This window comes from Pyrus communis, chromosome 12 (assembly GCF_041283825.1).
Source record: "Pyrus communis isolate YQ-2024b chromosome 12, ASM4128382v1, whole genome shotgun sequence".
Lineage (NCBI taxonomy): Eukaryota > Viridiplantae > Streptophyta > Magnoliopsida > Rosales > Rosaceae > Pyrus > Pyrus communis.
In genome coordinates, this window is record NC_142576.1 from 6136901 (window position 1) to 6164898 (window position 27998).

General features: G+C 38.9%; 5 protein-coding genes, 1 non-coding gene and 1 pseudogene across 11 annotated transcripts in view; 6 read left to right on the forward strand and 1 right to left on the reverse strand.

Moving 5' to 3' along the window:
• The first annotated feature begins 1275 nt into the window (after positions 1 to 1275).
• CXIP2 (CAX-interacting protein 2) lies at positions 1276 to 3062 on the forward strand. Its single transcript, XM_068485574.2, has 2 exons — positions 1276 to 1727; positions 2274 to 3062. Exons 1-2 carry the CDS (start codon positions 1341 to 1343, stop codon positions 2781 to 2783), a joined length of 897 nt encoding a protein of 298 aa, XP_068341675.2. The 5' UTR covers positions 1276 to 1340; the 3' UTR covers positions 2784 to 3062.
• LOC137745263 (phosphoinositide phosphatase SAC8-like) lies at positions 2810 to 16866 on the forward strand (annotated as a pseudogene). Its single transcript, XR_015954261.1, has 22 exons — positions 2810 to 2828; positions 3638 to 3710; positions 3875 to 4060; positions 9040 to 9120; positions 9275 to 9402; positions 12180 to 12271; positions 12358 to 12415; positions 12994 to 13050; positions 13216 to 13247; positions 13371 to 13452; positions 13555 to 13661; positions 14278 to 14364; positions 14470 to 14547; positions 14843 to 14907; positions 15091 to 15189; positions 15291 to 15372; positions 15498 to 15606; positions 15719 to 15776; positions 15888 to 15981; positions 16085 to 16163; positions 16444 to 16509; positions 16623 to 16866. The product of XR_015954261.1 is annotated as a phosphoinositide phosphatase SAC8-like (transcript).
• Positions 10633 to 11448, forward strand: LOC137745259 (uncharacterized). The gene is made up of 3 exons (XR_015953852.1): positions 10633 to 10758; positions 11090 to 11235; positions 11349 to 11448. It is a non-coding gene; the product is annotated as an uncharacterized LOC137745259 (transcript).
• Positions 16457 to 21280, forward strand: LOC137746241 (putative LRR receptor-like serine/threonine-protein kinase At3g47570). Of its 3 annotated transcripts, XM_088680811.1 has the most exons (4): positions 16457 to 16509; positions 16623 to 16710; positions 17739 to 20396; positions 20601 to 21280. In XM_088680811.1, the coding sequence occupies exons 3-4, from the start codon at positions 17747 to 17749 to the stop codon at positions 21020 to 21022; spliced, it is 3072 nt and encodes a 1023-aa protein (XP_088536937.1). In that variant the 5' UTR covers positions 16457 to 16509; positions 16623 to 16710; positions 17739 to 17746; the 3' UTR covers positions 21023 to 21280. The 3 variants fall into 3 exon arrangements, with proteins under 3 accessions (XP_088536937.1, XP_088536938.1, XP_068342417.2); XM_088680812.1 differs by lacking the exons at positions 16457 to 16509; positions 16623 to 16710 and having other exon boundaries at positions 16964 to 18407; positions 18555 to 20396; XM_068486316.2 differs by lacking the exons at positions 16457 to 16509; positions 16623 to 16710 and having other exon boundaries at positions 16964 to 20396.
• LOC137732824 (uncharacterized) overlaps positions 16621 to 27998 on the forward strand; it is a 28847-nt gene continuing 17469 nt past the window's right edge. The window contains exon 1 of one of the 2 annotated variants that reach the window (XM_088680813.1): positions 16621 to 16710. The gene's annotated coding sequence lies outside the window, so the exon portion shown is untranslated. The remainder of the gene's footprint in view (positions 16711 to 27998) is intronic. The other variant, XM_088680814.1, reaches the window with a different exon arrangement.
• On the forward strand, positions 23074 to 24164 carry LOC148692241 (protein ZW2-like). Its single transcript, XM_088680896.1, has one exon. It carries the CDS (start codon positions 23136 to 23138, stop codon positions 24063 to 24065), a length of 930 nt encoding a protein of 309 aa, XP_088537022.1. The 5' UTR covers positions 23074 to 23135; the 3' UTR covers positions 24066 to 24164.
• LOC137745824 (acyl-coenzyme A oxidase 4, peroxisomal-like) lies at positions 25102 to 27964 on the reverse strand. Of its 2 annotated transcripts, XM_088680815.1 has the most exons (10): positions 27868 to 27964; positions 27673 to 27750; positions 27452 to 27575; positions 27251 to 27324; positions 27105 to 27164; positions 26865 to 26974; positions 26479 to 26638; positions 25998 to 26074; positions 25703 to 25874; positions 25102 to 25357 (listed from the first exon to the last, which is right to left on the reverse strand). In XM_088680815.1, exons 1-10 carry the CDS (start codon positions 27898 to 27900, stop codon positions 25226 to 25228), a joined length of 1020 nt encoding a protein of 339 aa, XP_088536941.1. In that variant the 5' UTR covers positions 27901 to 27964; the 3' UTR covers positions 25102 to 25225. The 2 variants fall into 2 exon arrangements, with proteins under 2 accessions (XP_088536941.1, XP_088536942.1); XM_088680816.1 differs by lacking the exon at positions 25703 to 25874.

A 27998-nucleotide genomic window follows, 5' to 3' on the forward strand; every position in this document is an offset into this window, starting at 1 on the left:
TGTGAGAATCGAGAATCTGTGAATTATATCCGTTCATCGTATATCGTGCGGTCAGTTTTTGTCAGATACTGTTTATGTTCAATTTTAAATAAAAAAAATTAAAATGATTTCTGACCACACAATGTACGATGAACAGATAAAATTCACAGATTATCGGGATCCTTACAAAAAGGATCCATATTCATAGTAAATATACTCTGGTGGGCACTCACTATTATGATTAGTTTTATTTAGGTCCTACCTAGGTATAGAGGGTCTTCTGCGAAAGAACAACTTACATGGAAAATATTCATCATTACGTGACTTTTCAATTTGATAATACAGTGAAACGTGTTGAGAAACTTACAAATATCATTTTTTATTAGTATAGAACGCCATAGTGTCGGTAAACCTGTTTCATATAAATCATTATTCTTGTGTTTGCGCAAGAGCGAACTCATAAATTTTCAGTTAGGCAACTTGGACTAATTTTCACTGAATGAAAGAACTTCGTACGAATTACCAGTAAAAATCTAAATTATCGAAGGGGTAGCCTCGCCATTAGCCAACGCTGCCTGCTGCATCTCTCTCAAGTGGCAAAGCCAACATGGGTCATTGGTTGTCCATGATTCTATCAACTTTAAAAACCCCGTGTATATATAAGTGTATTGTATTTTATCCTATAAACAGTTAGGGCAAATAAAATTACATCCTCCTCCTACTTCTTCTATTTTTTTCTATCATCCATGTTTTCTTTTCTCTCTTATTGTGTGTAACTCTATTATACGCACCAGATGCTCAATGAAGTCTCTTAGTTTACAAGCCTTTACAATTTCCAACATTATTTAACAATTACTTGTACACATCATAATAATTGTTTACATATTGTTATCATTAACCCTTGACAAATATCGGCAGGTATTGACAATCTTCTACCAAATGCTCAACGAAAAAGTCCAATAAAATAATTTTAGTCAAAATCATGACCCCTACTATTTAAATATTCTGAGTCCGCCGGTGGAATCTTCTCACACGCACGTTAATGATTATTGCCAGACAATTATGTTGTTGGATTACAATATGGATTACTGATACTTATTATTTAACCGTCCATATTATATTAATAATATGATAAATAATATTTTAAGTTGTTTAACAAGAGAACATCATTCTGTTCAAAAAATATATATATTACTTTTAGTCCATACTCTGAGGCCCAACTCCATTGGATCAGATACCCAAACCCAATAGCTCCTCTCAAACAATCGGGTCGGGTCAGAAACCGAATCCGTTTCCTCAACAATATCTGTTGAAGCCTAAACCAGAACCTTCGTTCCCGACCTTCTCTCACTGAATCTCAAATGGCGACAATCATCCACCTCTCTCCAATCCACACTTCATCTCCCTCTAGCCGCTTATTCTCTTCTCACTCTCCCCAAAATACCCCCAACCCCTCATTCAATTTACCAACCAAAGCCCCTACCTTCCGCTCCATTTCTCTCAAACCTTACGCCGCATCCAAGCCCCGAGCTTCGGTCATCACTTCGGCAGTTAAGGCCCTCTCGGAGACCGAGCTAGTCACCGTGCCGGAGGAGGTAGAAATCGCCGGGAAATTGCCGGCGGAGACTGGGGTCTACGCCGTTTTTGACCAGAGCGGAGAGCTGCAGTTCGTCGGGTTATCGAGGAACATAGCGGCGAGTGTTCTCTCCCACCGGAAGTCGTTGCCGGAGCTTTGCTACTCCGTTAAGGTATGGACTTTTTCTGGGACTTTTATTAGCTGCTAAAGTTTAGTTTTTGTGAAATTGAACATATATAGGTTGATTCAAGGGCTCAATTCAATTTATAGTGAGCTGTAGAATTCAATAATTGTTAAAAAAATATATCAATTCAATTCAATTTTCTTTTTTTAATACAAGCGATAATTGAGAAGGAGAATTCTAACTAGGAACGCTCTTAACCAATTGAGCTACAAACTCTTTTTTTATGAAAATAAATTATGCATCTTTACAATTTAAAGATTAACCCATAATCCACATTGTTGCTTATTTGTGTGGGTAATGCACCTCTGGTGAAAGCAGTGTTTTTTTCCCTGTAGGATAGAAGTTTATTGGACCGAATCGAAATGTTTGAACTTTGCTTTCAAAGTGAAAAGATTAAGAAGCCATTTTGGCTCTGTGTCTAGAAAGAAAGGAGACAACTGGTAAAATTGGTGTCGATTTTACTGCAAAACTAGTATAAATGTACAAGGAAATAAGCGATATTGCTCTGCTAACAGTGATGATATTGTACTGTAGGTTGGGGTAGTAGATGAACCAGATAGGGCAGTTCTAACGGAAGCTTGGAAATCATGGATGGAAGAACACATAAAAGCAACTGGGAAGGTTCCCCCTGGAAATGAATCGGGCAACGCCACATGGGTCCGAAAGCCACCACCGAGGAAGAAGAAGTCTGATCTCCGGCTAACACCTGGTCCTAATGTGCAGCTGACAGTGCCACTGGAGGAACTCATTGACCGGTTGGTGAATGAGAACAAAGTTGTGGCCTTCATCAAGGGTTCGAGAAGTACCCCATTGTGTGGTTTCTCGCAGAAGGTTGTCGGAATTCTTGAAAACCACGGGGTGGATTATGAGAGCGTTGATGTGCTTGACGAAGAGTATAATAGAGGATTGAGGGAGACTCTGAAGAAGTACAGTAACTGGCCGACTTTCCCCCAGATATTCGTGAATGGAGAACTGCTTGGGGGATGTGATATCCTAAGTTCCATGCAGGAGAAGGGCGAGCTTGCCAGCTTGTTTAAAAAGTGATTGTTCAAGTTTTGGTGTCGATGTAGATGGCAGATTTGATCAGGGGTATGTGATACTGAAACTGTACGAGGCAATTGAGTTTGTATTCATATATATAAATGATTAAGTTTAGGCGCTCGTGTGTCCCGTGTTCGATTTCCTCTCTCCTAGTATCGCTTGTATCAGAAGTTTAGCTGTCATGCTTAGATTTAGGCTTTGTAACTCTTAAACTTTGAGCAAATAAAGTTGGGTGAAGGAAAATTTGTTTGAGTGGGAATGAGAAGCTGTATTTCATCTTCATTCGTTTTTCCATCCTTTTGCAATATGATATTCGTCGTGGTAATATCCACACGTTCTTTTTTACTTTCTATGCACTTGTTAATTTTTATTCTTTGATTATTTTTAATTCATTGGATCCAACAGTCGAAAATTGAATTATTGAGAAGGAGACTTGAATTTGGGTGCAACGCCACGCTGTCCAGACCAATTGGTTTAACCTGCATTTGTTGTATCTTTCATGTTAAGGCAAGCTAAAGAAAAATGAACATTGATAAGACTAGTCACGCATTGATAAGCTGATCCTCACCATCTGCAAAATTTCACTTAAATTGCAACGGAAAATTTAGAGTCAACTTAGCTGTGCGCGATTGATCCCAGAAACTGCTCAGGAACCAAATGATCAGCCGAATCATCACACAAATCCAACGGTTACTACTTTTTCGCACAGTCCATCTACTTCAAACGGTTCCAACTAACAGATTTTAAAAGTTAGTTATTTAGCCCAAATACGTGGACCCAATTCCAACTGTTTCCCGTTGACACAGTCCAACTCTCCATCTCTCCTTTTCAGCACACTGACTTTGGACGGTATCCAGGTGTCGCCACGTCATCCACTCCCGTCACTTTGGACGAACATTACGGCTGTAATTTATTACGGTACAGTAGCAGGTGTGGAATGGTCGCTCCTCGCACTAACACAAAGACCACTGCCTCCGGCTGCGCTGCCCGCAGACAAAAATTAGAATAAATTACTAGTCATTAGGGGCAAAAACGTCATTTAAGGAATCCATCGGCTTCTACGTTGGTTATCAGCTGAAAGCCTGAAAACAAAGGGAGGAGTCGTTTAGACATTTGATAAACCACCATTTTCTTCTCCGATCAAAATCCGGCGGAAGTTTCAAGCTGTACGAGGAGCTGGAATTGCAGGAGTTTCAGGACAAGTTCGTGATCAAATCCGTCGCGGCTCCGGATCGAGGCTTCTCGATCGACCGCTGTGACGGCCATGGAGCCGCTTAACGGTATAAATTTTCATCTCAATGCTAGGTATTGAATTTTGAATGTCTATATTTGTATTATGTGAAACCAAGTACAAGGAAAGCTCATATAAATGAGCGGAAGAAAGGAAAAGAAACAGGAGGAGCCGAAAACAAGGAAAAGCAAAAACAGAAAGAAAGAAAAAACAAAGCAGAAAACATGGAAGCAGAAAACATGGAAGGAAACATGGAAAAGTAAAGCAGCCCTAGAAAAGTAAAGCAGCAACCCTAGAAAAGTAAAGCAGCCCTAGAACTTCTTCCATGCTTTCTTCCAATACTCCCCCTCAAGCTGGATCAAAGGGATTAATTGTTCCAAGCTTGAACAAAAGACGTTAAAAATCAGCAGAGGGTAATCCTTTTGTGAAAATATCCGCAAGTTGATCATGACTGCGCGTGTAGTGAGTGTCGATCACCTTGGACTGAATTTGATTTCTGACGTAGTGAGAATCAACTTCAATATGTTTAGTTCGCTCATGGAATACAGGATTCGATGCAATGTGCATCGCGGCCTGATTATCACAGTGTAGGGACATGGGTTGTTGATGAGGAAAACCTAAAGTCAACAGAAGGCTTTTGAGCCAAATAAGTTCACAAGCAGTGGACGCCATAGCACGATACTCTGCCTCTGCACTAGAGCGTGCAACAACACTTTGTTTCTTGCTTTTCCAGGTAACTAGGTTGCCTCCCACAAACGTACAAAACCCAGTGGTAGACTTGCGATCGAGAGAATTGCCTGCCCAGTCAGCATCGGTATAGCCTGAGATCTGAGTGTGACTATTGTTGCGCATAAGAATTCCTCTACCAATGGAACCCTTAAGATAACGTAGCACACGATGAACAATCTTCAAATGATCCATGCTTGGAGAGTGCATAAACTGGCTAACAATGCTGACAGCATATGATATATCAGGACGTGTGATAGTCAGATAAATGAGTTTGCCAACCATTCTTTGATAGTAACTTAAATTGGGAACTGGATCACCGTGAGTTTTTAGCTTCAAGTTGCTATCCAAAGGGGTACGAGCAGGCTTGCAATCTGTCATTTTTGCTTCGTGAAGAAGATCCATGACATACTTGCGTTGGTTGAGGAAGAGACCCTTGTGAGAGTGTGCCATCTCGATGCCCAGAAAGTATTTGAGAGTGCCAAGATCCTTGATAGCAAACTTGTTGTTGAGATACTGTTTAAGAGCATTAATCTCTGACATATTATCACCTGTCACAATTAGATCATCAACATAAATGAGCACAACTAGTTTACCCACTAAGCTGGAACGAACAAATAGGGAAGAATCCGCAATACTTCGACAAAAACCAACCCTTTCCAGAACATGACTGAGCTTGGCATACCATGCACGTGGACTTTGCTTGAGACCATAAATGGATTTATGGAGTTTGCACACCATTTCTGGATTGTTTGATTGAGGATGACTTGGGGGTAGCTTCATGTAAACCTCTTCTTCAAGTTCACCATGCAGGAAAGCATTTTTAACATCCATTTGAAAGAGAGGCCATGCATTGTTAATTGCAACCGACAACAATACTCTAACAGTGTTCATTTTTGCCACCGGAGCAAATGTCTCTTTATAATCGACGCCATAGGTTTGTGTAAAACCTCGAGCAACCAAGCGAGCCTTATTCCTTTCGATTGTGCCATCTGAATGAAACTTAGTTTTGTACACCCAACGACTCCCCACTGCCTTCTTTCCTTTTGGAAGTTTCACTATAGTCCATGTGTTATTTTCATGGAGGGCTTGAAGCTCCTCTGCCATAGCATTTCTCCACTCACTGTGAAGATTGGCTTCTTGAAAACTTTGAGGTTCTCGAGCTTCATTAATGGCACTTAGGAATGTAGCAAAAGAAGATGAGACTTTGCTATAATCAATAATATCAGTCACGGGATACCTGGCAGTGTAGGTCACATAATCATGCAACTTGGATGAAAGTTTCCTCTCTCGTGCAGGATTGCGACGAACTGTAGGAGATTGAACTACAGGTATTTGAACAACATCATGGTTGGAAGGATCACTGGAGGGTGCAGTGTGAATCTCTGATGAGGAATGGTTTTCATCTTCAAGATGTTCCACCGAGTGAATGTTAACATCATCCGGCACATGATCACTAGGAGTGCATGTTGCATCTTCTCCGTTTGGATATGGAAAAGGAAATAAGTCCATCAAATGCTCCCCCTGTCTAGAGTAATCCAGTGATTGTGAGAAGTAAGGAACATGTTCTTCAAATTTAACATCCCTTGAAACAACCATTTTTCTAGTTGTTGAATTATAGCACTTGTAACCTTTTTGGGTAGATGAATAACCTAGAAAGACACATTTGGCAGCCCTTGGGTCTAGCTTGTCACGATTTTGAGTTTGAATGTGAACAAAGCATGTACACCCAAAGACTCTCAAATGGGAAAAGTTGATCTTTCTATTTTTCAAGACCTCATAAGGTGATTTAAAATTCAACACTTTACTAGGCAATCTATTGATGAGATATGCCGCAGTAAGGACTCCTTGAGACCAAAACTTCTTAGGCACATTCATGTGAAACATAAGAGCTCTAGTCTTCTCAAGTAGATCTCTATTCTTCCTCTCGGCCACCCCATTTTGTTGAGGTGTTCCAACACAGCTTGTTTGGTGTAATATACCATGCGTGCTCAAGCAGTGTGACATGTTATGAGACATATATTCTGTGCCGTTATCTGATCGTAAAATATGAATTTTTGAAGCAAATTGGGTGGCCACAAGTCTATGAAAATCTTGAAAAACTTCCATCACTTCACTTTTAAATTTCAAAAGATACAACCAAGTAATCCTTGTGAAATCATCCACAAAAGTTACAAAATATTTGTATCCATCAAAAGACTATATAGTTGGTCCCCAAACATCGGAATGCACAATTTCAAAAGGGTTACTAGCCCTAGACAAAGAGGAAGTAAATGGTAATCTAGTAAACTTAGAAAAATGACAAACATCACAAGGACTTGTAACTTTGCACATATTTGGGAACAAGGTGGATAGAACTTTCTCAGAAGGATGTGCTAGACGTTGGTGGCAAAGTTGTTGTTCTTGAGCTAAGCTTGAAGTGACTTGAAAAACCTTGGGAACTTGAATATGCTTGGAAAGATAGTAGAGACCATTTAAGAAAAATCCTTCACCAATCGTCTTCTTGGTGACTACATCCTGAAAGATCACATTTTTGGGAGAGAAAATGGCAAGACAATTTAATGAGTTTGTGATCTTGTTAACAGATAAAAGTTGAAAAGGGAATGAGGGAACATAAAGAGCCTCAGACTCGACATCACTTGAGATCAAATGTATTTTTCCTTTTCCCACAACCATAGCATTCTTTCCATTGGCAACTGACACTTGGGATGGAATAGAAAATTTTTCAAATTTATGCAAGTTTGTAGACTTGTTAGTCATATGATCAGTGGCTCCAGAATCTATAATCCAATAATCATGCACATTACCAATGTTGAGAGCAGTTGAGAAGGAGTGTAAGATACCTGGGATGTCCCTTTGTACCACGCCTTCATTTCCAGCCAGGAAGCCAGCAAACTGTCCTAGTAGTGCAGTTTGATTGTTGTCACACTGATTTAGTGGTCCTTCACTATCTCCAAGACCTTGTTTCTTGTGAAGAAACATAGCAAACTCGTTGATCAGTGCAGCTGGATTAGTGGTGAACTTCAGTGCTCCATCAGAAGAAGTTGTGGCAACATGATTTGCCTTGTAAGAAGGGTTGAACGAGCCTTTCGAGACACCTTTGTTATCCCTAAGAAACATTGGTTTTAACTCTGGATGAAGAATCCAGCATCGGTCTCTTAAGTGCCCACCAGCATCACAATGGCTACATTTTAAGCTAGTTTTCTTTCCTTTGTAGCCTCTCTCCTCACCAAGTTTTTGGTTAGAGAAGTAAGCCCTAGCTTCTGGTATATTTGCCTTCATGTCCAAGGTCATGACTTTCCTTCGAACCTCTTCTCTTTGAATTGTGGCACACACACTTGAAAAAGAAGGCAGGTCGGGATTCATGAGGATATGGCTTCGAAGATCTTCGAATTCAGGGCTCAGGCTTGCTAGGAGTTGGAATATTTTGTCTTCCTCGGCTCTTTTAGTTAGCACAGCAGCGTCGATGGTGTGTGGTTGATACACATTCAGCTCGTTCCACATAGTGGTCAGCTTTCCAAGATGTTGCACAAATGGCTTCCCTTCCTGTTGCAAACCAGCAATGTCCTTCTTTAACTGAAACACTCTAGCCGCATTGTTCTGATTTCCATACATTTCCTTGAGATTTTTCCAAAGAGTCATGGAGGATTCAGCATAGCTAAAAATTTCTGCAATCTTACGATCCATGGAATTGAGTAGCCACGACATGACCAACTGGTCTTTGCATAGCCAAGCATCATACTCCGGTGAGGTAGTCTCAGGCATTGGAATAACACCATTAACATAACCAAGCTTTGATCGTCCTCCCAGAGCAAGAGAAACTGCTCTCTCCCATGGAAGATAGTTAAACTCATTTAGCAAGACATAACTAAGACGTTGATTTGGGTTGATATCAATATCTGAGTGTGGTGATGGTGGAGTAGCATGAAAGCCGTCTCCTTCCAAATTTACTAAGCTTTCTTCAGCCATGATTGAAGGACAAGAAGCTCACAAATCTCTCAAGAGAACACCACAGAGATAGACCGGTTAGGGTCACTGCTCTGATACCATATTGAATTTTGAATGTCTATATTTGTATTATGTGAAACCAAGTACAAGGAAAGCTCATATAAATGAGCGGAAGAAAGGAAAAGAAACAGGAGGAGCCGAAAACAAGGAAAAGCAAAAACAGAAAGAAAGAAAAAACAAAGCAGAAAACATGGAAGCAGAAAACATGGAAGGAAACGTGGAAAAGTAAAGCAGCCCTAGAAAAGTAAAGCAGCCCTAGCCTAGAACTTCTTCCATGCTTTCTTCCAATACTAGGTGATTCTTCTTCTTCTTCTGCAAGTCCGTCGAAAACCTCGACGATATACGGAGTGGCGGGAACGATCAGATTGCTTACAGGTAAGTCAATTGCTTGCTTTTACTCGCTTTGGAGTATTTCGAAACCAAAATGTGTATACCTTTTTTATTTTTTTTTATTGTATAAATCTGTGGAACGAATGGCTATATTTCCAGGAAATGGTGTGTGTTTTCTGAATCGACGTGTTTGGTGCAGGAAATTATGTTCTTGTACTAACTTCGCAGACGGAAGTTGGGACTTATCTCGGCTTCCCTGTTTATCGAGTGACCTCGATGAGGTTTCTGTCCTGCAACGAGGGTAAGAAGAATTCAACTTCTCAGGAGGTAAGGGTTTTGATTCTTTTGATTCGTTAGCTGAAAGTGACTTGGGATGTTTTAAATTTGTATGTATTTGTGCAGAAAAAGGATGAGGCGTACTTCATGGCTCTGTTGAAAACAGTCCAATCAACTCCGGGGTTGTACTTCTCGTACAAGACTGATATAACACTAAGTAAATTCTTATACCTAGCACTCAGCCAAAGTTTAATTTTTTTGTATCTGTTAGGGTGCCGTTTAAGTACGTTCTGCTGTTTTCATCGCTGTTGTGTGATTACTGTTCAAAATCTTATCATGTCAATTTATGTATCTATTCGGTAAAGTGTTGTGTTTGTTTATCTATTCATATATACTTGATCATTTCTACCAGCTTTCAAAGAGGACGTAAGTTAGTGGAAGGATGGATGGCCAAACCAATATGGAAGCAGGTTAGTTGGAATTTGGAATATTGGGTTTATCGGGACCTAATTAGTTCTTAAAAGTGATTCATGTTATATACATCAGGTGCATATAAGCATATATGTCGTCCAGCGTTTAGTTTACTAGGCATCCTCAACTCTTTCCAAGTCGGAGGGTTAATAGGGAAAGAAAGGAAGGCCGCCCTAAGGATTTGCCTACTTCTGTGTTTTTGTGCACTATCCTTATCTTAATAATTTGTGCCAATATGATATACCATATGCCATTGCATGAGTAAACTGAGATTTGACATTCAATTGTTTACTGGTTCTTTATTTTGTAGAGTTGCTTGGCCCAGAAGTCTCTAGATGCACAGTTGCAGAGGACTGGAGTGCTGGATTCTTCTGAAAGCATTTCTATGTTTGCTGAAGACTACCAAACATTTAGAGCATGTATGGAATTATTCGTGTCATGTATCCTGTCTTTCATAAATGATCAAACGATGTCTATAATAAGTTGTTATACTTATTCTCAATTCTGGGTCTTTGGTGTGGGCGGAGCAAGGTGACGAGATAAGCCTTGACTACGCAAGGACGTATGCCCTTAAAGGGGACCTTGTTAGGTAAATTCAGCTGTATAGTATGACTTGAATCATGGACTATATATATATATAATGTAATTATGTATATATGTCCTTTTTTTTTTGAATCATATTCTGGATCCATATGACCGCAGATAAGGGAAGCAGACATTTGGAGGAATAATTAAAGATGGGATGAGTGCTCTTTCAAGATATTTTTTGAATAACTTTCAGGATTCGGCAGGTAAACTGCATGAAAGCAAGTGACTTCCATGTATATATACTTGCTTAAAATAAGTTTCAAATTTGTTCAGGATGCTATGGATCTTATCAGTGGCCGCTATACAGTTAGAAGGGATATTTCACCATCCCGTGCTGAATCTTTTTCTGTAAGTACAATGAATCTTTCAAAGAAATTGAAGTTCCTGAATTCCTTGTCTGGTTTTATATATCCCTTTGTTATCAGTTATACAGATCCCAGGTAGGATAATAAAATCTTGGTTCATCTTCTCGGAACCTCAATATTTTAGTTTAAGATGGTTTAATTGCATCTCTTGAAAGTAAATTTAGTAAGAAATCATACCTACTTTAGCAAATACGAGCGATATTTAATGGATATGCTTTTAGTAACGAAAGGAGAAGTAAAATTCAATTCTAGCAAACTTGATGTTTGATTGGCCAGCTTGGCATGTAATCATCATTAGTTGGCCGCGAATGTAGGTAACTTGTGCCGCTTTTAAAATGCATTCACTGAATCTATGGTCAAGTTTTAAGTGAGAACAAACATTGCAGTATCTAACGGTGGCATCAGCTTTGCTAATTGGAGGGTTGACACTTGACAATGACATCCGTCACACTTCAACAAGGTATTACTATTATTTGGTTTTGCCTGAAATCTTAGCACATGGAACTTTGTTCTCAGGTGCGAGTTCTATTCAATATTCACTAAGACTTGAGAAATTTCGAATCCAACTTGCAGCGGGTCGAAATGCCCAACAGTATATGTCTTCTGTTCTTTGTGCTGGAGTGACTGCTGGAGTAGCGGCAGCTGTTAAAGCTAACGGAAGGTAATTCTGTTTAATTTTTTAAATTAAAGGTTAGTTTTTTGCAATATTTGATAAATACTCCCCCGAAGGTTTAACCTCCCCATCCACCCACCCACAAAAACCCAAAAACGATGACTTGGCTTCACACAATCCCTCCACTTGGCAGCCTCGAGAGGTGTTGTCCCGTCATCCAGGAGAAATTTTTAATTGTAACGGAAATATAAATGGTACACTAAATATTTTTATGTAAATAATAAGAAATTTTATTTTTTAAGTTATTAACATTTTAACATTAATATCCCACCATTTAAATAGTAACAGCTGAAAAAATCTCTCGTCATCCGGGTAGCCCCAAACAAAACCTCGACGATATACGGAGTGGCGGGAACGATCAGATTGCTAACAGGTAAGTCAATTGCTTGCTTTTACTCGCTTTGGAGTATTTCGAAACGAAAATGTGTAACTTTTTTCCGTTGTATTGTATAAATCTGTGGATTGAATGGCTATATTTCCAGGGAATGGTGTTTGTTTGCTGAATTGATGTGTTTGGTGCAGGAAATTATGCTCTTGTAATAACTTCGCGGACGGAAGTTGGGACTTATCTCGGCTTCCCTGTTTATCGAGTGACCTCGATGAGGTTTCTGTCCTACAACGAGGGTATGAAGAATTCAACTGCTCAGGAGGTAAGGGTTTTGATTCTTTTCATTCGTTAGCGAGTTTGAGAGTGACTTGGGATGTTTTAATTTTGTGATGTGTTTGTGCAGAAAAAGGATGAGGCGTACTTCATGGCTCTGTTGAAAACAGTCCAATCAACTCCGGGGCTGTACTTCTCGTGCAAGACTGATATAACACTAAAGTAAATTCTTATGTCTATTTATGTATCTATTCGGTAAAGTGTTGTATTTGTTTATTTAATCATATATAATTGATCATTTCTACCAGCTTTCAAAGAAGATGTAAGTTAGTGGAAGGATGGATGGCCAAACCAATATGGAAGCAGGTTAGTTGGAAATTTGGAATATTGGGTTTATTGGGACCTGATTAGTTCTTAAAAGTGATTCATGTTATATACATCAGGTGCATATAAGCATATATATTGTCCACGCGTTTAGTTTACTAGGCATCCTCAACTCTTTCCAATTCAGAGGGTTAATGGAGAGAGAAAGGAAAACCGCCCTAAGGATTTGCCAACTTCTGTGTTTTTGTGCACTATACTTATCTTTTGTTCTCAAGGTGAAAGTTTCAGCTCAATAAAGATGCCTTCTCAGTTCATATCCTTGAAAACATGCCATCCTTTGTGCAATTTTTTGGTTGTCAAGAGATTCTCCCTTCCCCTTTATCCAAAGAATTTTTTTGTCAGCACTAGAAGATGAGAAAGCATGAGTATCGAGTCAACTGACACACCATATCATATGGATGTTTATCAGTTTTTTCTCTTAATGCCATTTTAGCTCCTATCAAATGATTACTTTACACATTATGATCTATGACTAGTAATTGCTTGGTAGTTTTTAACATTATTTGTGTTTTCAGGCTGACCCTCGATTTGTTTGGAACAAAAATCATTTGTGTTTTCAGGCTGATCCTCGATTTGTTTGGAACAGAAATCTTTTGGACGAACTTATCAAGTATAAGGTTAGACTTTCCATCTTTGAGGTCATAATTAGTTAAACAATTTAAAGTATTTTCTTGCTTACCGCCACTTAATGTATATCTTTAAGGAAGAACAGCATTTCCAAAAGTCGTCAGTTCTTCGCGCACAAATTTTATTGCTAATGCTCATTAATTTTCTCATGGCAGCTTGATGGGTTCATTATTCCTCTAGTACAAGGAAATATCCTGAATTTACTGATTTCTTATGTGTATGTCCCTCTCTCTCTCTCTCCTTCTCTCTCTAAGATTGAGATTCAGAGTTTAGGTGAGTAATATGTTATGGTGTTCCGTGACCTACATTTAAGCTTCCAGACTGCACAGCTAAAGCTAAAGGCTTAACTGCCACACTTACGATAGTCTCAAGGAGGTGTACCCGGCGTCTAGGCACAATCTTATAGAGATGATTGATTCTTGTAGTCACTTTTGTGTCCGTATCTGTATGTTTTGAAGGACTTAAACATGAAACACTGTAATGTGGTCGCGTAGGGACAAGAATGTGGAGAAGAGGAGCCAACCTTGATGGAGATGTTGCTAATTTTTTTGAAACTGAGCAGTTGGTGGAGATTGAAGGTTTCCAGCCCTCATTATTGCAGGTAATTCTCATATGAAGGTTCAGAAAAGAAATGTGTGCTGAGGTATTATTGTATCGGAGTATTTTTAGTTACTATTATGTTTCTTTGCCTAAATAGGACATTAGCTTATATCATGGTGTCATTGTACATGTGATCAACTAAGTTGCCCGAGGATTAAACATTTGAGAAAAGTATATTCTGTTGAGAATGAATCCCATATTGATGGGAGGAGGGACCTTGCATGAGCTTATAAGTAAATTGGGCTAATCCCCATATTGCGAATTGGTTTTATGGTGGAACCTCAACTTTCTTCACATTCTGCGCTCCTTGTTGATGTGAGAAATATCATAATTGTAGAACTTTGTCATTCTTTTCTGAGGTTTTATGGACTGCCCCTCACATAGATGAAACTTTTGTACAGTTTAGCAAGGATAGATTGGTTTTTGCCAACTTTTATACATTTAGAGAACTTTTTCAATACTATACTTTCTAAATATGCAGGCGCTGTTTCACTATTAACCCTTAAGACTGATAATAGATTGGAAGTTTTGTCAAAAATTTTATTCAAGAAGATTTATTTATCTATTCCTTTTTTCTGAATAAAAACCTTCCATAATACTTTTGATATGTTTTTCAGATTCGAGGTTCAATTCTGCTTCTTTGGTAGCAAATTGTTGACATGAGCTATAAACCACAACTTAGGATTATCACTCATGAGCAGAGAGTAATTTGTTGCCAGAGAAGCAAATCCATCCCTTTTTACTCTTTTCTGGCTTCATGGTACAGTTCTTGTTAGAGTAGTTTCTGAATTTTCCCAATCTACTTACAGTCAAATGTTGCGGAGCACCATTTTTTTGATCTTTCCCAAAGATATGGAGAGACAATGGCAATAGACCTAACTGATAAAGTAAGGGTTTCTTCTCTTTTTAACTTTTTACTTTGAATTTAACAATCCTTGCACACTGGTTCACCTTTACGTTAAGCTGAAAAGTTTGCAATTTTTTTCCTTCAAATTGTGTTTGTACGACATGCTCACCTTTTTGTGGCTCTGGGATTCGCTAAATAAGCAATGGTGTCTATAACTCGTCCCAGCTGATTGCTTGTGCTACACAAGTTTTACTGTTTTTTTAATTGTATGCAAAGTATATGTTGTTTCATATATTTCCAGTTGTTATAAGCTTTCCATTTATTGTTATTTGTAGCATGGTGATGAAGGTCAACTAAGCACGGCATTTTCTGCTGAAATGCAAAATCTACCAAACGTGAGGTGACAATTTGCATACTTATATATGCAACTATGTTGGCTCCCAACTGAATCATTTTCCCACTTCAAGTGGATTCCTTTTTTGTTTTCGAGGTTGCTTAAAACGAAGTCAGTTCTATTGGTTGGCATTGGGAACAATGTCAGAAATGAGATTTTGTTCTCAACTTACTAGTGTTTTTGTAGCAGATACGTTTCATTTGACTTTCAACATGTATGTGGTAACTCAAACTTTGAAAACCTAAAGGTTCTATACGAGCAGATCTCAGAGCAATTTGAAAAGCAAGGGTAATGAAAGCGTAATATCTGATTGAATTAAGTATGCCAAAATCCAGGTATGCTGGCTATATGTAATACTGTTTTTAATCAAAACTGTTCCAGCTGAGCAGATACTTCCTTGTAGATGCGAAAGGCAATATACTGGAGGAGCAGAACTGCATTGATTGCCTTGATTGAACAAATGTTACTCAGGTTTCTAAGAAAATTACCTAGTGTGATTGATCTTAATAATTTGTGCCAATATGATATACCATATGCCATTGCATGAGTAAACTGAGATTTGACATTCAATTGTTTACTGGTTCTTTATTTTGTAGAGTTGCTTGGCCCAGAAGTCTCTAGATGCACAGTTGCAGAGGACTGGAGTGCTGGATTCTTCTGAAAGCATTTCTATGTTTGCTGAAGACTACCAAACATTTAGAGCATGTATGGAATTATTCGTGTCATGTATCCTGTCTTTCATAAATGATCAAACGATGTCTATAATAAGTTGTTATACTTATTCTCAATTCCGGGTCTTTGGTGTGGGCGGAGCAAGGTGACGAGATAAGCCTTGACTACGCAAGGACGTATGCCCTTAAAGGGGACCTTGTTAGGTAAATTCAACTGTATAGTATGACTTGAATCATGGACAATATATATATAATGTAATTATGTATATATGTCCTTTTTTTTTCGAATCATATTCTGGATCCATATGACCACAGATAAGGGAAGCAGACATTTGGAGGAATAATTAAAGATGGGATGAGTGCTCTTTCAAGATATTTTTTGAATAACTTTCAGGATGGCATTCGGCAGGTAAACTGCCTCTCGTTGGCAAATAGAGTATTCCTCATCTGCATGAAAGCAAGTGACTTCCATGTATATATACTTGCTTAAAATAAGTTTCAAATTTGTTCAGGATGCTATGGATCTTATCAGTGGCCGCTATACAGTTAGAAGGGATATTTCACCATCCCGTGCTGAATCTTTTTCTGTAAGTACAATGAATCTTTCAAAGAAATTGAAGTTCCTGAATTCCTTGTCTGGTTTAATATATCCCTTTGTTATCAATTATACAGATCCCAGGTAGGATAATAAAATCTTGGTTCATCTTCTCGGAACCTCAATATTTTAGTTTTTGATGGTTTGGGGAGTACCCTGATGGTTTAATTGCATCTCTTGAAAGTAAATTTAGTAAGAAATCATACCTACTTTAGCAAATACGAGCGATATTTAATGGATATGCTTTTAGTAAGGAGAAGTAAAATTCAATTCTAGCAAACCTGGTGGCATCAGCTTTGCTAATTGGAGGGTTGACAATGACATCCGTCACACTTCAACAAGGTATTACTATTATTTGGTTTTGCCTGAAATCTTAGCACATGGAACTTTGTTCTCAGGTGCGAGTTCTATTCAATATTCACTAAGACCTGAGAAATTTCGAATCCAACTTGCAGCGGGTCGAAATGCCCAACAGTATATGTCTTCTGTTCTTTGTGCTGGAGTGACTGCTGGAGTAGCGGCAGCTGTTAAAGCTAACGGAAGGTAATTCTGTTTGAGACCTCGCTTGTGCAGACTAGTGTAACATTATTCTGAACTCGTTCATTCAAACCGTAGAGTTACTGTGTTGCAAGCCTTGTAATTTCGTAGCTAATATTTACAAGTGACTTGTGGTTAAAATGGTAAACTTGTTTTACTGTTTCCAGTTGCAGCCGATAAATTACTTAGTACATTTGGCCACGAGTTCAAATGGCAGTACAATTGGATATGGTACACTCCTTTATATGGTACACTCCTTTAGACATTGTTTTGATAATCTTATGCAATCCAAACAAATCGAAATCGCTCTGAATTTACTCCAAATCTAACATGATTTCAACTGGCCGAAATACTTACAATGCCCTTTTGTACTTACTGATGCCAGTTAAACTCATCTCTTCTTGATCGTTGTTAACTTTGCAAACCCTGACTAGAAATAAATATAAAAAGCAGTACGAGAAAATCTGTCCTATCGCCAATTGTTCTCTCGTGTAAAACCTAGTTCTATACAAACTTTGATTGAAAACTTTCTAGGGGGATGACAAGGATCAGACCGTTGTGGACTAAGTTGGTCTGACTATTCCAATCCTCCTAAGCTGTGGACTAAAGTTGGTCTGACTCTTCCGTTCCTTCTAAGCTGTGGACTAAGTTGGTCTATCTTAATATCTGTGGCCATCCAATCTCAAGTGTTTTTTTCTTACATGTGATAAGATTTCTTAATTTCTGTTGGCTAACTATTAAGTTGGTCTATCTTAATTTCTGTGGCCATCCAATCTCAAGTGCTTTTTCTTACATGCGATAAGATTTCCTAATTTGTGTGTGCTAACTACTAAGTTGTTCTATCTTAATTTCTGTGGCCATCCAATCTCAAGTGTATTTTCTTACATGTGATAGGATTTCTTCTCTTTTGTGCTTCTGTGCAAATTAAACTTTGGTTTTCTGGTTTTCCATTTGTCTTTGAACAATGATGGAGCATTCACGTACTATTCGTAATCTGGTTTTGTTGAAATTCCTGCATGGCTTCTTTCTCTTAGTCTTATGCATGATGAGCACATGTCCGGAATCTGCAGCATTTCCCAGCCCTACCCTGCTTGGAAACGAATCTGATCGCTTGGCTTTGCTAGACTTCAAGAAAACAATAACTGAAGATCCCCTCAGTGTCATCAGCTCGTGGAATCATTCCATCCACTTCTGCAGCTGGGTAGGCATTACATGCCACCGTGCCACCCAAAGAGTCCTGATTCTGGACCTGCAAGATAAACAATTGGTAGGCTCCATTCCACCTTCCATTGGGAATCTTACTCGTCTAATTGAAATAAGCTTGGGAATCAACAAGTTTCATGGTGAAATTCCTCAAGAATTGGGTCGACTGCGGACCTTGGAAAGTCTCAACCTGTCTTTCAATTCTTTAGGCGGGAAACTTCCGACTAATATGTCCCACTGTACACAACTCAGATTTTTGGATCTTTTATCCAATAAGATTATTGGGTCAATTCCACGCCAACTCAGTTCATGGTTGAGTTTGACTGTTCTACAACTTGGAAAAAATAATCTCAGTGGAACCATCCCAGGTTGGATAGGAAATTTTTCTTCTTTGAGGAGTCTTAGACTTGGCGGCAACAATTTTCAAGGAAGCATACCAAATGAGCTCGGGTATATTACAACCTTGAAGATATTCTTCGTTACGGACAATAATTTGTCTGGTATGCTCCCTTCTTCAATTTATAATATTTCTTCCATAAACAGGTTCAGTGTTGCTTTAAACCATTTCCATGGAGAGCTACCACCAAATCTCGGCATCTTGCTTCCTAATCTCGTAGGCTTTTACTGTGGTAGCAACAATTTCACAGGAAATATTCCTGTATCATTGTCAAATGCTTCTAGACTTCGGGTGATTGATTTTTTTACAAACGACTTCACGGGGACAATCCCTGGAGAAAGTCTCGGAAGCTTGCGAAGCTTAACTATGCTAAACTTTTTTGACAATCGACTGGGAAATGGAAAACTAGGTGATTTGAGTTTTCTCAATTTCTTGACTAATTGTACTAGTCTTAAATACTTGGGTCTTAGCGATAATCGTTTTGGAGGAGAAATCCCGAGATCCATAGCCAACCTTTCGACCCAACTAGAAATTCTTTATCTAGGGTTTAATTTGTTACATGGAAGCATCCCAAACGGCATTGGAAATCTTATAAACCTTATCGATCTAGATATGGGTGATAACTATTTGGCGGGTGTTGTCCCTGAAGAAATTGGGAAGCTTGAGAAGATTGGGAGTCTCTATTTGTTTGGTAACAAATTTTCCGGGCCAATTCCATCTTCCCTGGGTAATATGACTTCATTGATAGATCTTTCCATGGACATAAACAGTTTTGAGGGAAGTATACCTCCGAGTCTCGGAAACTGCCAGAACCTGTTAGCACTTGGACTTCATAATAACAATCTAACGGGCAACATACCTCAAAAGCTTATGGAGCTTTCAACCCTTTCAATTAGTTTGGACCTGTCTGAAAATTATTTGACTGGTTCACTGCCAAGTAATGTGGGTGATCTGGTGCATCTCACACTGCTAAATGTATCAAACAACAAGTTATCAGGTGAAATCCCCAGCACCATCGGCAGTTGTACTAGTTTGGGGGGCTTGTTCTTGGACGACAACAAATTTGAAGGAACAATTCCTCACTCTCTTAAAGATTTAAAGGGCTTGGAAGAACTTGACATTTCAAGCAATAACTTATCTGGGCATATTCCTGAATTCTTAGGCAAGCTTGGAGCACTTAAGTATCTCAATCTTTCTTATAATGATTTTGAAGGCGAGTTGCCTAAAGAAGGAATTTTTTCAAATGTCAGTGGTGTCTCGGTTCTTGGAAATCATAGGCTCTGTGGTGGCATCCCACAATTACATCTACCTGCATGCCCCAAAAACAAACACCATTCATCTCGAGGACTACTTTCCCCAAAAGTAGTCATCCTTGTATCTTGTGCACTTGCATTCATAATTGCTCTATCATGCTTCTTCGGTGCTCGTTCAATGCTGAAAAAGTCAAGAGAAGGACTTGTAACTTCACGTTCTTATAAGGATTGGAAATTAGGTGTTTCCTACTCACAACTTGTTGAATCGACTAATGGTTTCTCGGTGGATAATTTGATTGGTTCGGGAAGTTTTGGTTCTGTTTATAAAGGAGTAATTCCTAGTGATGGAACGGTAGTTGCTGTTAAGGTATTAAACCTTCAACAACAAGGAGCGTCCAAGAGTTTCAATGATGAATGCAAAGCTTTAAGAAATGTCAGGCACAGAAATCTTCTCAAGATCATAACTGCATGCTCGAGCATTGATAATCATGGTAGAGACTTCAAAAGTCTAGTCTTCGAGTTCATGCCAAATGGAAGTCTTGACTCATGGTTGCATCCTAGAGATGAGGAGCAATCTCCAAGTAAGAGATTGAATTTTATGCAAAGATTGAACATAGCCATTGATGTTGCTTCTGCATTAGATTACCTCCACAATCATTGTGAAACATCCATTGTTCATTGTGATCTAAAGCCGAGCAATGTACTTCTTGATGAAGACATGGTAGCCCATGTTGGGGACTTTGGTTTAGCAAGGTTCCTCTTGGAAGCATCAAATGATCCTTCCCTCAGTCAAATAATGTCATCGCAACTAAAGGGTTCTATAGGTTACATTCCTCCAGGTATGAGTTTCCATCATTCTAATTTATTTTTTTGGTTCTTAATTATTAACTTATTACTAAAAACCAATTAATTAAATTCTATTTATTAAAGATATACTATTGATTCTTTTTCCTGGAAACAAGTAACATTAATCTGAAATAAGATATCAATTTTAATAGTCAATTGCACGTGACATCTTATTGTCTATATGTATGTCATGGCAGAGTACGGCATGGGAGGCCAAGTTTCCATGCAGGGAGATGTTTACAGCTACGGGATACTTTTGCTAGAAATGTTCACAGGAAAAACACCTACTGATGACATGTTCATCGAAGGTCTAAGCATTTACAAATTCGCAGCCATGGCTTTGCCCGACCATGTCATGGACGTTGTTGACCCTTCATTGCTCCTCGACCTCAAAGCTGATGGTAGTGTTAATGATGATATATACGAAAGGATTGCGCTGCCCAGATGTAACAATCGTGGAATGGTGAAAGCAAAAAAGGTAGAGGAATGCTTGTTTGCTGTGATGCAGATAGGACTTTCCTGCTGTGCAATATCACCAAGGGAGCGGATGCTTTTGAATATGGTTGTTGGAAAAATGAGTGCAATTAAAGACTCATACCTCAAAGTTCAAGAAGGCTAAAGAATGGCAAAGATATGCTGCTTGTGGTTTTTCTTTTCTTGTTTTTCTCTACCTTTCCTGCCATCGCTTTGAACCTTGACTTTTTATGTTAGCGGTTGTTTTATAGGGACGAAGTTTTCATTTGTATGACTTGAAGCTTCCAAAATCTTATTTGTGTGGAGCTATTTGTAATTGTCTTGGTTATGTCTATCCTGTTTAGAATCTGATAAACTCACTGCTGAAGCAATTTATAACATTTCAGTCTCATATTTCTTCCCAGATGGTTGCATGTGCTACACAAGTTTTGTTGGATTTTTTATTTTTTGGTAGCATGTGGGTTATGGTTGTGACGAAGGATGAAAGATTGTTTTAAGGCACGTATAAATATGTTGCCGTTCATAATCTATTTGCCCCAACATACAATGTGCGAAAGGGATATGCGAATAAGCCTTGCGGATACAGTTAAGCCCGACGTTATGCCTATTGTTTATCCAAGTTTTGCACACTCCTAAAACAAAGTCCAAACACTCAAAGAGATAGACAAGAATAGTCAAGATTTAACTAGAAATTGATAATGCAGATCTAGTTTTTAGTCTTTTATTATGTCAAATAATAGGAATATAAAGATAATTCTCACTTTTTTTTCTTCTCTCTAGCCTTGATATCGCTTACATGAATTTCTATATTGTGTCGTGTTCTTTCTAAAACATTTGATCGAGTTGATTTTATAGGCAAATAAATAAGATAGCATGCCTCAAAAACCCATTATTCCATTCTTTTATGTTTTCCGCAAATAAATTTATTTTATTATAACAGGTCGTACCCCTTTACAACATAATTGGTAAATAAGAAAAACAAATTTTGTTATATGAATTTTTTTAAACAAACGATATTATCTATAGGAAAGTGGGTCAAGTATTTAACGATAATGTGGTTGAAATTCGTTTTTATCGTGAGTCAAAACCTCTCCATTTACCCCTATGTCAGCCAAGCCCAGCTCCCCCAATCACTCCGATCCCCTGTTACAGTAGCATCCCTTTATCCGAGTCCTCTCCAGCTATCTTCAGTAAGCTTTGCTCTTTTCGCTTCTCGTTCTTCCTCTCTAGTTTTCGCATATGAAGAAAACTACTGCTGTATTTTGATTATTTCCATCTAAAATTCAAATTTCTGCTTGTATGTTTGACTGTTGTACTTTCTCGTTCGATGCGTTTCCAACCTACTCTCATTCTGTGGCTAGTCTAGTTAAGGAATTAATGACTTCCATAATTCTCACTCGTAATCTTTGTATGTGGCATGCATCTATGGATGTTTGAACTCCTCGGTGTTCTTGGAGCTTTGTTAATCCAATTTCATATCTGATTTAAGATTCAGTAGATGAACTTGGCATTTCCTTTTTATCTTCTACTGAAGGGGACTCCATGCTAAATTGCTCAGTAAGTCGACGCTATACTCTTAAAAATCTTTCAAAATCTCAATTGAGTACGCCCCACTTAATGATTTTGGCAACGTAGTGTGTCCTACCCTTTGTTCCCGAGTCCGATCCCTTCCCCCGAGATTAGGGTAGTCAAAAGAAAGGACCCCATTACTATGCGATTCAAAACTTATGGTCTACAAATGAACACCTTTGTTAGATGATCCAGCCATTCAGATTTCGATCAAGCTCTATGGAATGTGAAGAGTCATATAAGTGTGAATTTACAAAAATATTATTCAAATCTCTTCTTAAGAACATAGATCATTTGCGTGAGCGAGATTATTGGAAAACATATATTTCAATATGTACGTATGTGTATAATACGTTTTTAGTACATTAGAGTTGTTAAATGTATATTTCAACGAATCACTCTGACGTGTACAACAAACAGAAGCGCACAAATTTACGAACAAGAATAAATAATTAACAAATAATTTTATTGTCGGTCGCCGCACAATTTCAAACCTCATTGGATTTCCCACTTCATGCATAAAAGAATTGAGATTTGTTGAGTTATATACATCTCCCCCCCCCCCCCCCCCCTCTCTCTTTAATGGCGTCCAATTTCAAACCTCATTGGATTTCCCACTTCATGCACACGCGTCTCCGTCTGAGCCTCTCCTCTGTTTTCCTCTCTCTCTGTGAAAAAAAACAAAATGCATGAAGCTTGCTCTCGAAGTATCCTCACTCATTAGCATTACTTGCCCACAAAGCAAATCAAAAACCAAAATCCCAAAAGAAATCCCCCACCTTTCGAATCCCACCTCCTATTTAATCCCACCCATCTCTCTGTTTTTCGTCGCCATTAAAACCCCAGAAAGCTTTGCTGTTTTTGTTTTGGTTATGACAAACGGTTCTCAAAGCGGCAATGCGTCAAACACATTCGAGGCATTCTACGAGGGCTGGCTGGTCCGGCAAGAACACTTCCTCGATGAGCTCTTATCGGCCCAGCAGACGATCGACGAGGCCCGAGATGAAGACCTCCGAGATTTGGTGTCTCGGGTTCTCTTCCATTACCAGCAGTATTACGACGAGAAATCGCGACTTGGACAGCGGGATGTTTTACTGGTTTTCTCGCCGACGTGGTATACTTCCTATGAAAGGAGCCTGCTTTGGATCGCCGGGTACAAACCGGGTATCGTATTCCGGCTCGTGACCCAGTCGGTGCCCGATTTGAGCGACCAGCAGCGGGTCAGGATGGCCCGGCTGAGGGAGGCGACCCGGGTCGAGGAGCGCGCGCTCAACGACAAGCTCGCCAAGATTCACGAGAGCGTGGCGCCGCCGCCGTTCATGGATGCGGTGAGGCGGTACGGGAGGGCCGGTCACGGGGAGATCGTGGAGGACGACGCGATGATCAAGTCTCTTAAATCGGCATTGGAGACCGTGGTGGAGAATGCCAACTTGCTGAGGACGACGATGGCGACGAAGCTGGTGGATTTGCTGAGCTCGGGGCAGGCAGTGAAATTTTTGACGGCGGTGATGCAGTTTCAGCTAAAGATTCGGAGTTTGGGGTTGGAGAGGGACGCCGAGAAGCAGCGGGAAATGAGCGGAGGCGGTGGTGGTTGGAATCCAATTAGTAGGAGGTGGTAGAATTTTGAGTTTTATACTTTGGAGGAAAATGTATGGTGGGTTTGGCTAATAATTTTGATTATGGATGGTAATGGTAATTTTGAGATGTGCATTATGTTATATTTAATATGATTGCATTTTGCAATGGAGCTTGGATGATGAAAATGGATTTTAATATAATTGATAGAAAGGAAAGTTTTGAACTTGGGACACAATAAATTTACATTTGGAACGCAGTGAATTGGAAATGATGATGTAATTTGTTTTAGTTACAGAGAAAAACGACACTTTATAAGTTTCGATTAGACACCAAAAATATTACTAAAAGGTATGATTTTTGGAATGTATGGTCAACAGAATAAGACTCGCCAGAACTAAGAAAGTTATGATGTTTAGAATGTATGGTCAACACAACGAGACTCGACCAGACTTCTACTTATACTTTTCTCCTGCTTGGAGTCCAATTAGATCAAATTCCAATAGCTTAAGAAAAGGTTACTGGATGATCAAGAGAACGAAACTTGATTAGACACTTCTAGTCAAACGTTTCTCCCACTTGGAGGCCAATTAGACCAAACTCCAAGCACTTAAGAGCAACTTTTTATCTCATGGACGACAGTTGTTGATTAAAAATGTCTTCGAAACTCATGGGTGCGTAACGGCTCCCTTGGCCTTGAGAGGGGAGAAGACCACATTTTGGAAGGTTACAGTCAAGATGTAACTGCTTATGACATTTAGCTACGCGTTAAAATCTTATCTTGCAAAACCCAACAGCTTTTGGTGGGAATTTTGCTTTTGCTTCTGTTGTGGTAGGATAATCTGGTCAATACAAACGCCCTTGGCAAGCTTTCCTTTGACCCAACCACTGAGTTCTAGCAATCTTTGGACATAAGGTTTCAAAAGGTTCATTTCCTTTGTCACTTATTTGGACGTAAACCTGTCCGCCCACGATGTTATGCCGGGGGCAAACAAGCCCAGGTATGGCGCTTTTTTGGCGAATAATTTGGGGGTCTGCTAGGATTATTTATTTGTCTTTCAGAACTATATATCGATACAATGTCTAAAAACAACAATTTATATGGTGTCCTTATTTTTGGTTGTCAATGGATGAATTCACTTCATCCCTTATTTTTGGTTCTTAATGAAAGAAACTTGTGGAGTTGAGATTCAGAGAAGTTACACTACAGACAGCTTCGCTGGGTTGATGCAGCTGGCCTGAAGCTGGCAATGCCAGTGACTTCCCTACCGGTGACCAAGGCGTTGATGTCATACGTGCCTTCGAATGTGTAGATGGGTTCCAAATCACCGAAAGCCTGCAAGGCGACCACAAAATGAATGCATTCAAAAGGTGACAGAAATAACTAAAGTTGTGCACATATAACAAACACCCTTCGCAAAAGAAACAGCCTGTCAATGGCACGTTTAAGATCCAATGCAATCAGGTTCCTACACTAAAGGAGTCGATAGCAAACGTTACCTAACCCTTTACCGACAACGTTAGGACAGAGGAATAGGTATACAAGTCAATAAGACACAGCAAATTTAAAATCAATCCTATCATTGCCTTCAAGTCCTAGCTTGAAAATTGCACCCATTTAGTATTTTGAATGTATAAGCAATAGGATAACTAAATGCATCAGGATGTCATTTTTTTCTACCTTCCCAATGCTAGCATGACCAGGAGTCATTTTACCCGCGTCATATAGCTTGCAGAGGCGCCAACCTATAAGAACCATAGCTTGAACATTACCAAGCATACGGACAAGTTTCTCTTGGTTGATCTGGAAAGCTGCAAGAGGGGCTCCAAATTGTTTCCTCTCCTTCAGATACCTTTCAAATCCTTATAATTTAGACTTAATACAGAGGAACTTGAATTATGGTAAATGGAAGATGAGAGAGAGAGAGAGAGAGAGAGAGAGAGAGAGAGAGCGCTGCTTAGGCATGTTTTTATACCTGTGACACATATCATAGACCCCCATACATAAACCAATAGGTTGCCAGGCGACCATGACAAGCAAAACAGCAAGAACCTGTATTCAGTAGTTTAAAGCAACATTAAATCAATAAATACTCATGAAGACAGCATTATACGTGTCACTCTCACATGTGTGAGAAATGAGAGACCATAGCACATCTGTTTTATATTAGGGCAACATAATGAAAAACTTTGCTCCATGCTCCGTAGAAAGAAGATTCAGAGTTATAACTTTGGGATAATGTCGTTATAACTTTGGGATAACGTCATCACAGTATCAAGCCTTATCTCTCAAAAGGGGAATAAAGAGCTATTACAAAGACCAATATGAATCTCTAGTCAAGCTTAAACATGTCTTGTTTATTAAACATAAGCTCGAATAAGAAGTAGAATTTATGTCTAAATTACTCTAAAGGGAGAAGATTAAACAAATTGCAATAATGCAGCTCTGCAGCTTACCTTGTTAGTATCCTGAAAAGAATTAACACCAGGCAGCCTTTCCTCATCTGGAACAAATACTTTATTTAAGAGAATATCTCCATTTTGAACAATGTGTAAACCAATTTTCTTTTCTATTTTTGTAGCTGTCAGTCCAGAGGCATTCTTCTTTACTATAAATCTGAAATAGAAGGAGAAAAAAAGCATTCAACATGAGAGTGCTGCTACGGAAAACCATCATGCTAAATTTTGGATGCATCTAGGCATCTAAACACCAAAGCAATTTGGAGTCAAGGAGAAGCATAATCAGAAAGAAATAATCGTAAATTCTGCATAACTTTGAAGCTTGACAAACAAGTTCCGAACACATATTGAGAGGTTGTTCGCATGTTTATGTTTTTACATACCCATTAATCTGATTTGTTGTTGTATTCCTAGCAAAAATAATCAAGGCATCGGCAAATGTACTGTTTCCTATCCATCGCTTTTGGCCTTCAAGTACCCAACCTCCTTCCACCTGACGATCCCAACAACACAAGAATACATGATATAGCATGATCGGAGCCATGACACCCAAAAACCAAAAGAGCATGATAATACCATTTAACAGAAATAAAGAAGCAAATGAGAAGGTTGAAATCCTTGACCTTTGTTGCTGTCGCTCTCAAGGCACTCACATCACTTCCATAGTCAGGCTCAGTCAAACCCTTTAACATGCAGATAAACAGATTTGAGTATCTTGACATTAGCATAAAAAGATATTAGATACGAATATCATAAAAGAGCATCTTACCCAGCAGGCGACAGTCTTAAATTCAGCCAAAGAAGGTAGATATTTCTGCTTTTGAGCCTCCGACCCACATAATGCTATTCTTCACAGTCCAGAAATGTTACACTAGTTATAAGCCTTGACTTGTCAACAACATCATTTTTCAGTGAAGGTTTGGTTATTTATAAAACAAAAGGTCAAAAATAAAATTATCCAAATTCTAACCAATAGTAAGCATTGCTGCTGAGGAATGAACCAAGAAGAAAGTAGAACAGGTTGCATCAACTCTAGCAATTTCAGCTGTAGCAAAAGCATTTGCCGTAATAGAAAGACCAGGACACCCATAACCCTGATAGAAAGAAGGCCACAAGCGAAATTACCAACCCATCCAACAAATTATCGAACCCAAGATTTAAAAATAACTTCTTAAGTTATGTATTAAGCACCTTGATTGTCCCACCAGCAATGCGCAATGCACCAAGCTTTGGAATAATTTGAAATGGAAACTCTGCCTTCTCACAATACTGAAAAAACAAGTTCGCATATCAATCTCATTGTTTACGAATGTATATTAAATAATTAAATATTGACTGTTTTAGCCTTAATATGAAATGCAGAAATGGTTAGAGTAAAAAGGATACCTCTGCCATAATTGGAGCCACGTCTTTCTCCATACACTCAACCTAATAGCCTGCTCCTCAGGTGTCAATAGATCATCAATCTAGTAGTAATCCGAAGCTGTAAATTTTTAAGGCCAAGAGATAAGAATATG

Excerpts from the sequence above, each read along its gene's own strand:
- LOC137746241 (XM_068486316.2), top strand. The coding sequence starts at position 17,669 with ATGATGGAGCATTCACGTACTATTCGTAATCTGGTTTTGTTGAAATTC. Across the intron at positions 20,397-20,600 it reads TATAGGTTACATTCCTCCAG|AGTACGGCATGGGAGGCCAA; the intron begins GTATGAGTTTCC and ends ATGTCATGGCAG.
- CXIP2 (XM_068485574.2), top strand. The coding sequence starts at position 1,341 with ATGGCGACAATCATCCACCTCTCTCCAATCCACACTTCATCTCCCTCT. Across the intron at positions 1,728-2,273 it reads AGCTTTGCTACTCCGTTAAG|GTTGGGGTAGTAGATGAACC; the intron begins GTATGGACTTTT and ends ATTGTACTGTAG.
- LOC137745824 (XM_088680815.1), bottom strand. The coding sequence starts at position 27,900 with ATGGAGAAAGACGTGGCTCCAATTATGGCAGAG. Across the intron at positions 27,325-27,451 it reads AGCAGCAATGCTTACTATTG|CATTATGTGGGTCGGAGGCT; the intron begins GTTAGAATTTGG and ends TGTGAAGAATAG. Across the intron at positions 27,165-27,250 it reads TTAAGACTGTCGCCTGCTGG|GGTTTGACTGAGCCTGACTA; the intron begins GTAAGATGCTCT and ends TGCATGTTAAAG.
- LOC148692241 (XM_088680896.1), top strand. The coding sequence starts at position 23,136 with ATGAAGCTTGCTCTCGAAGTATCCTCACTCATTAGCATTACTTGCCCA.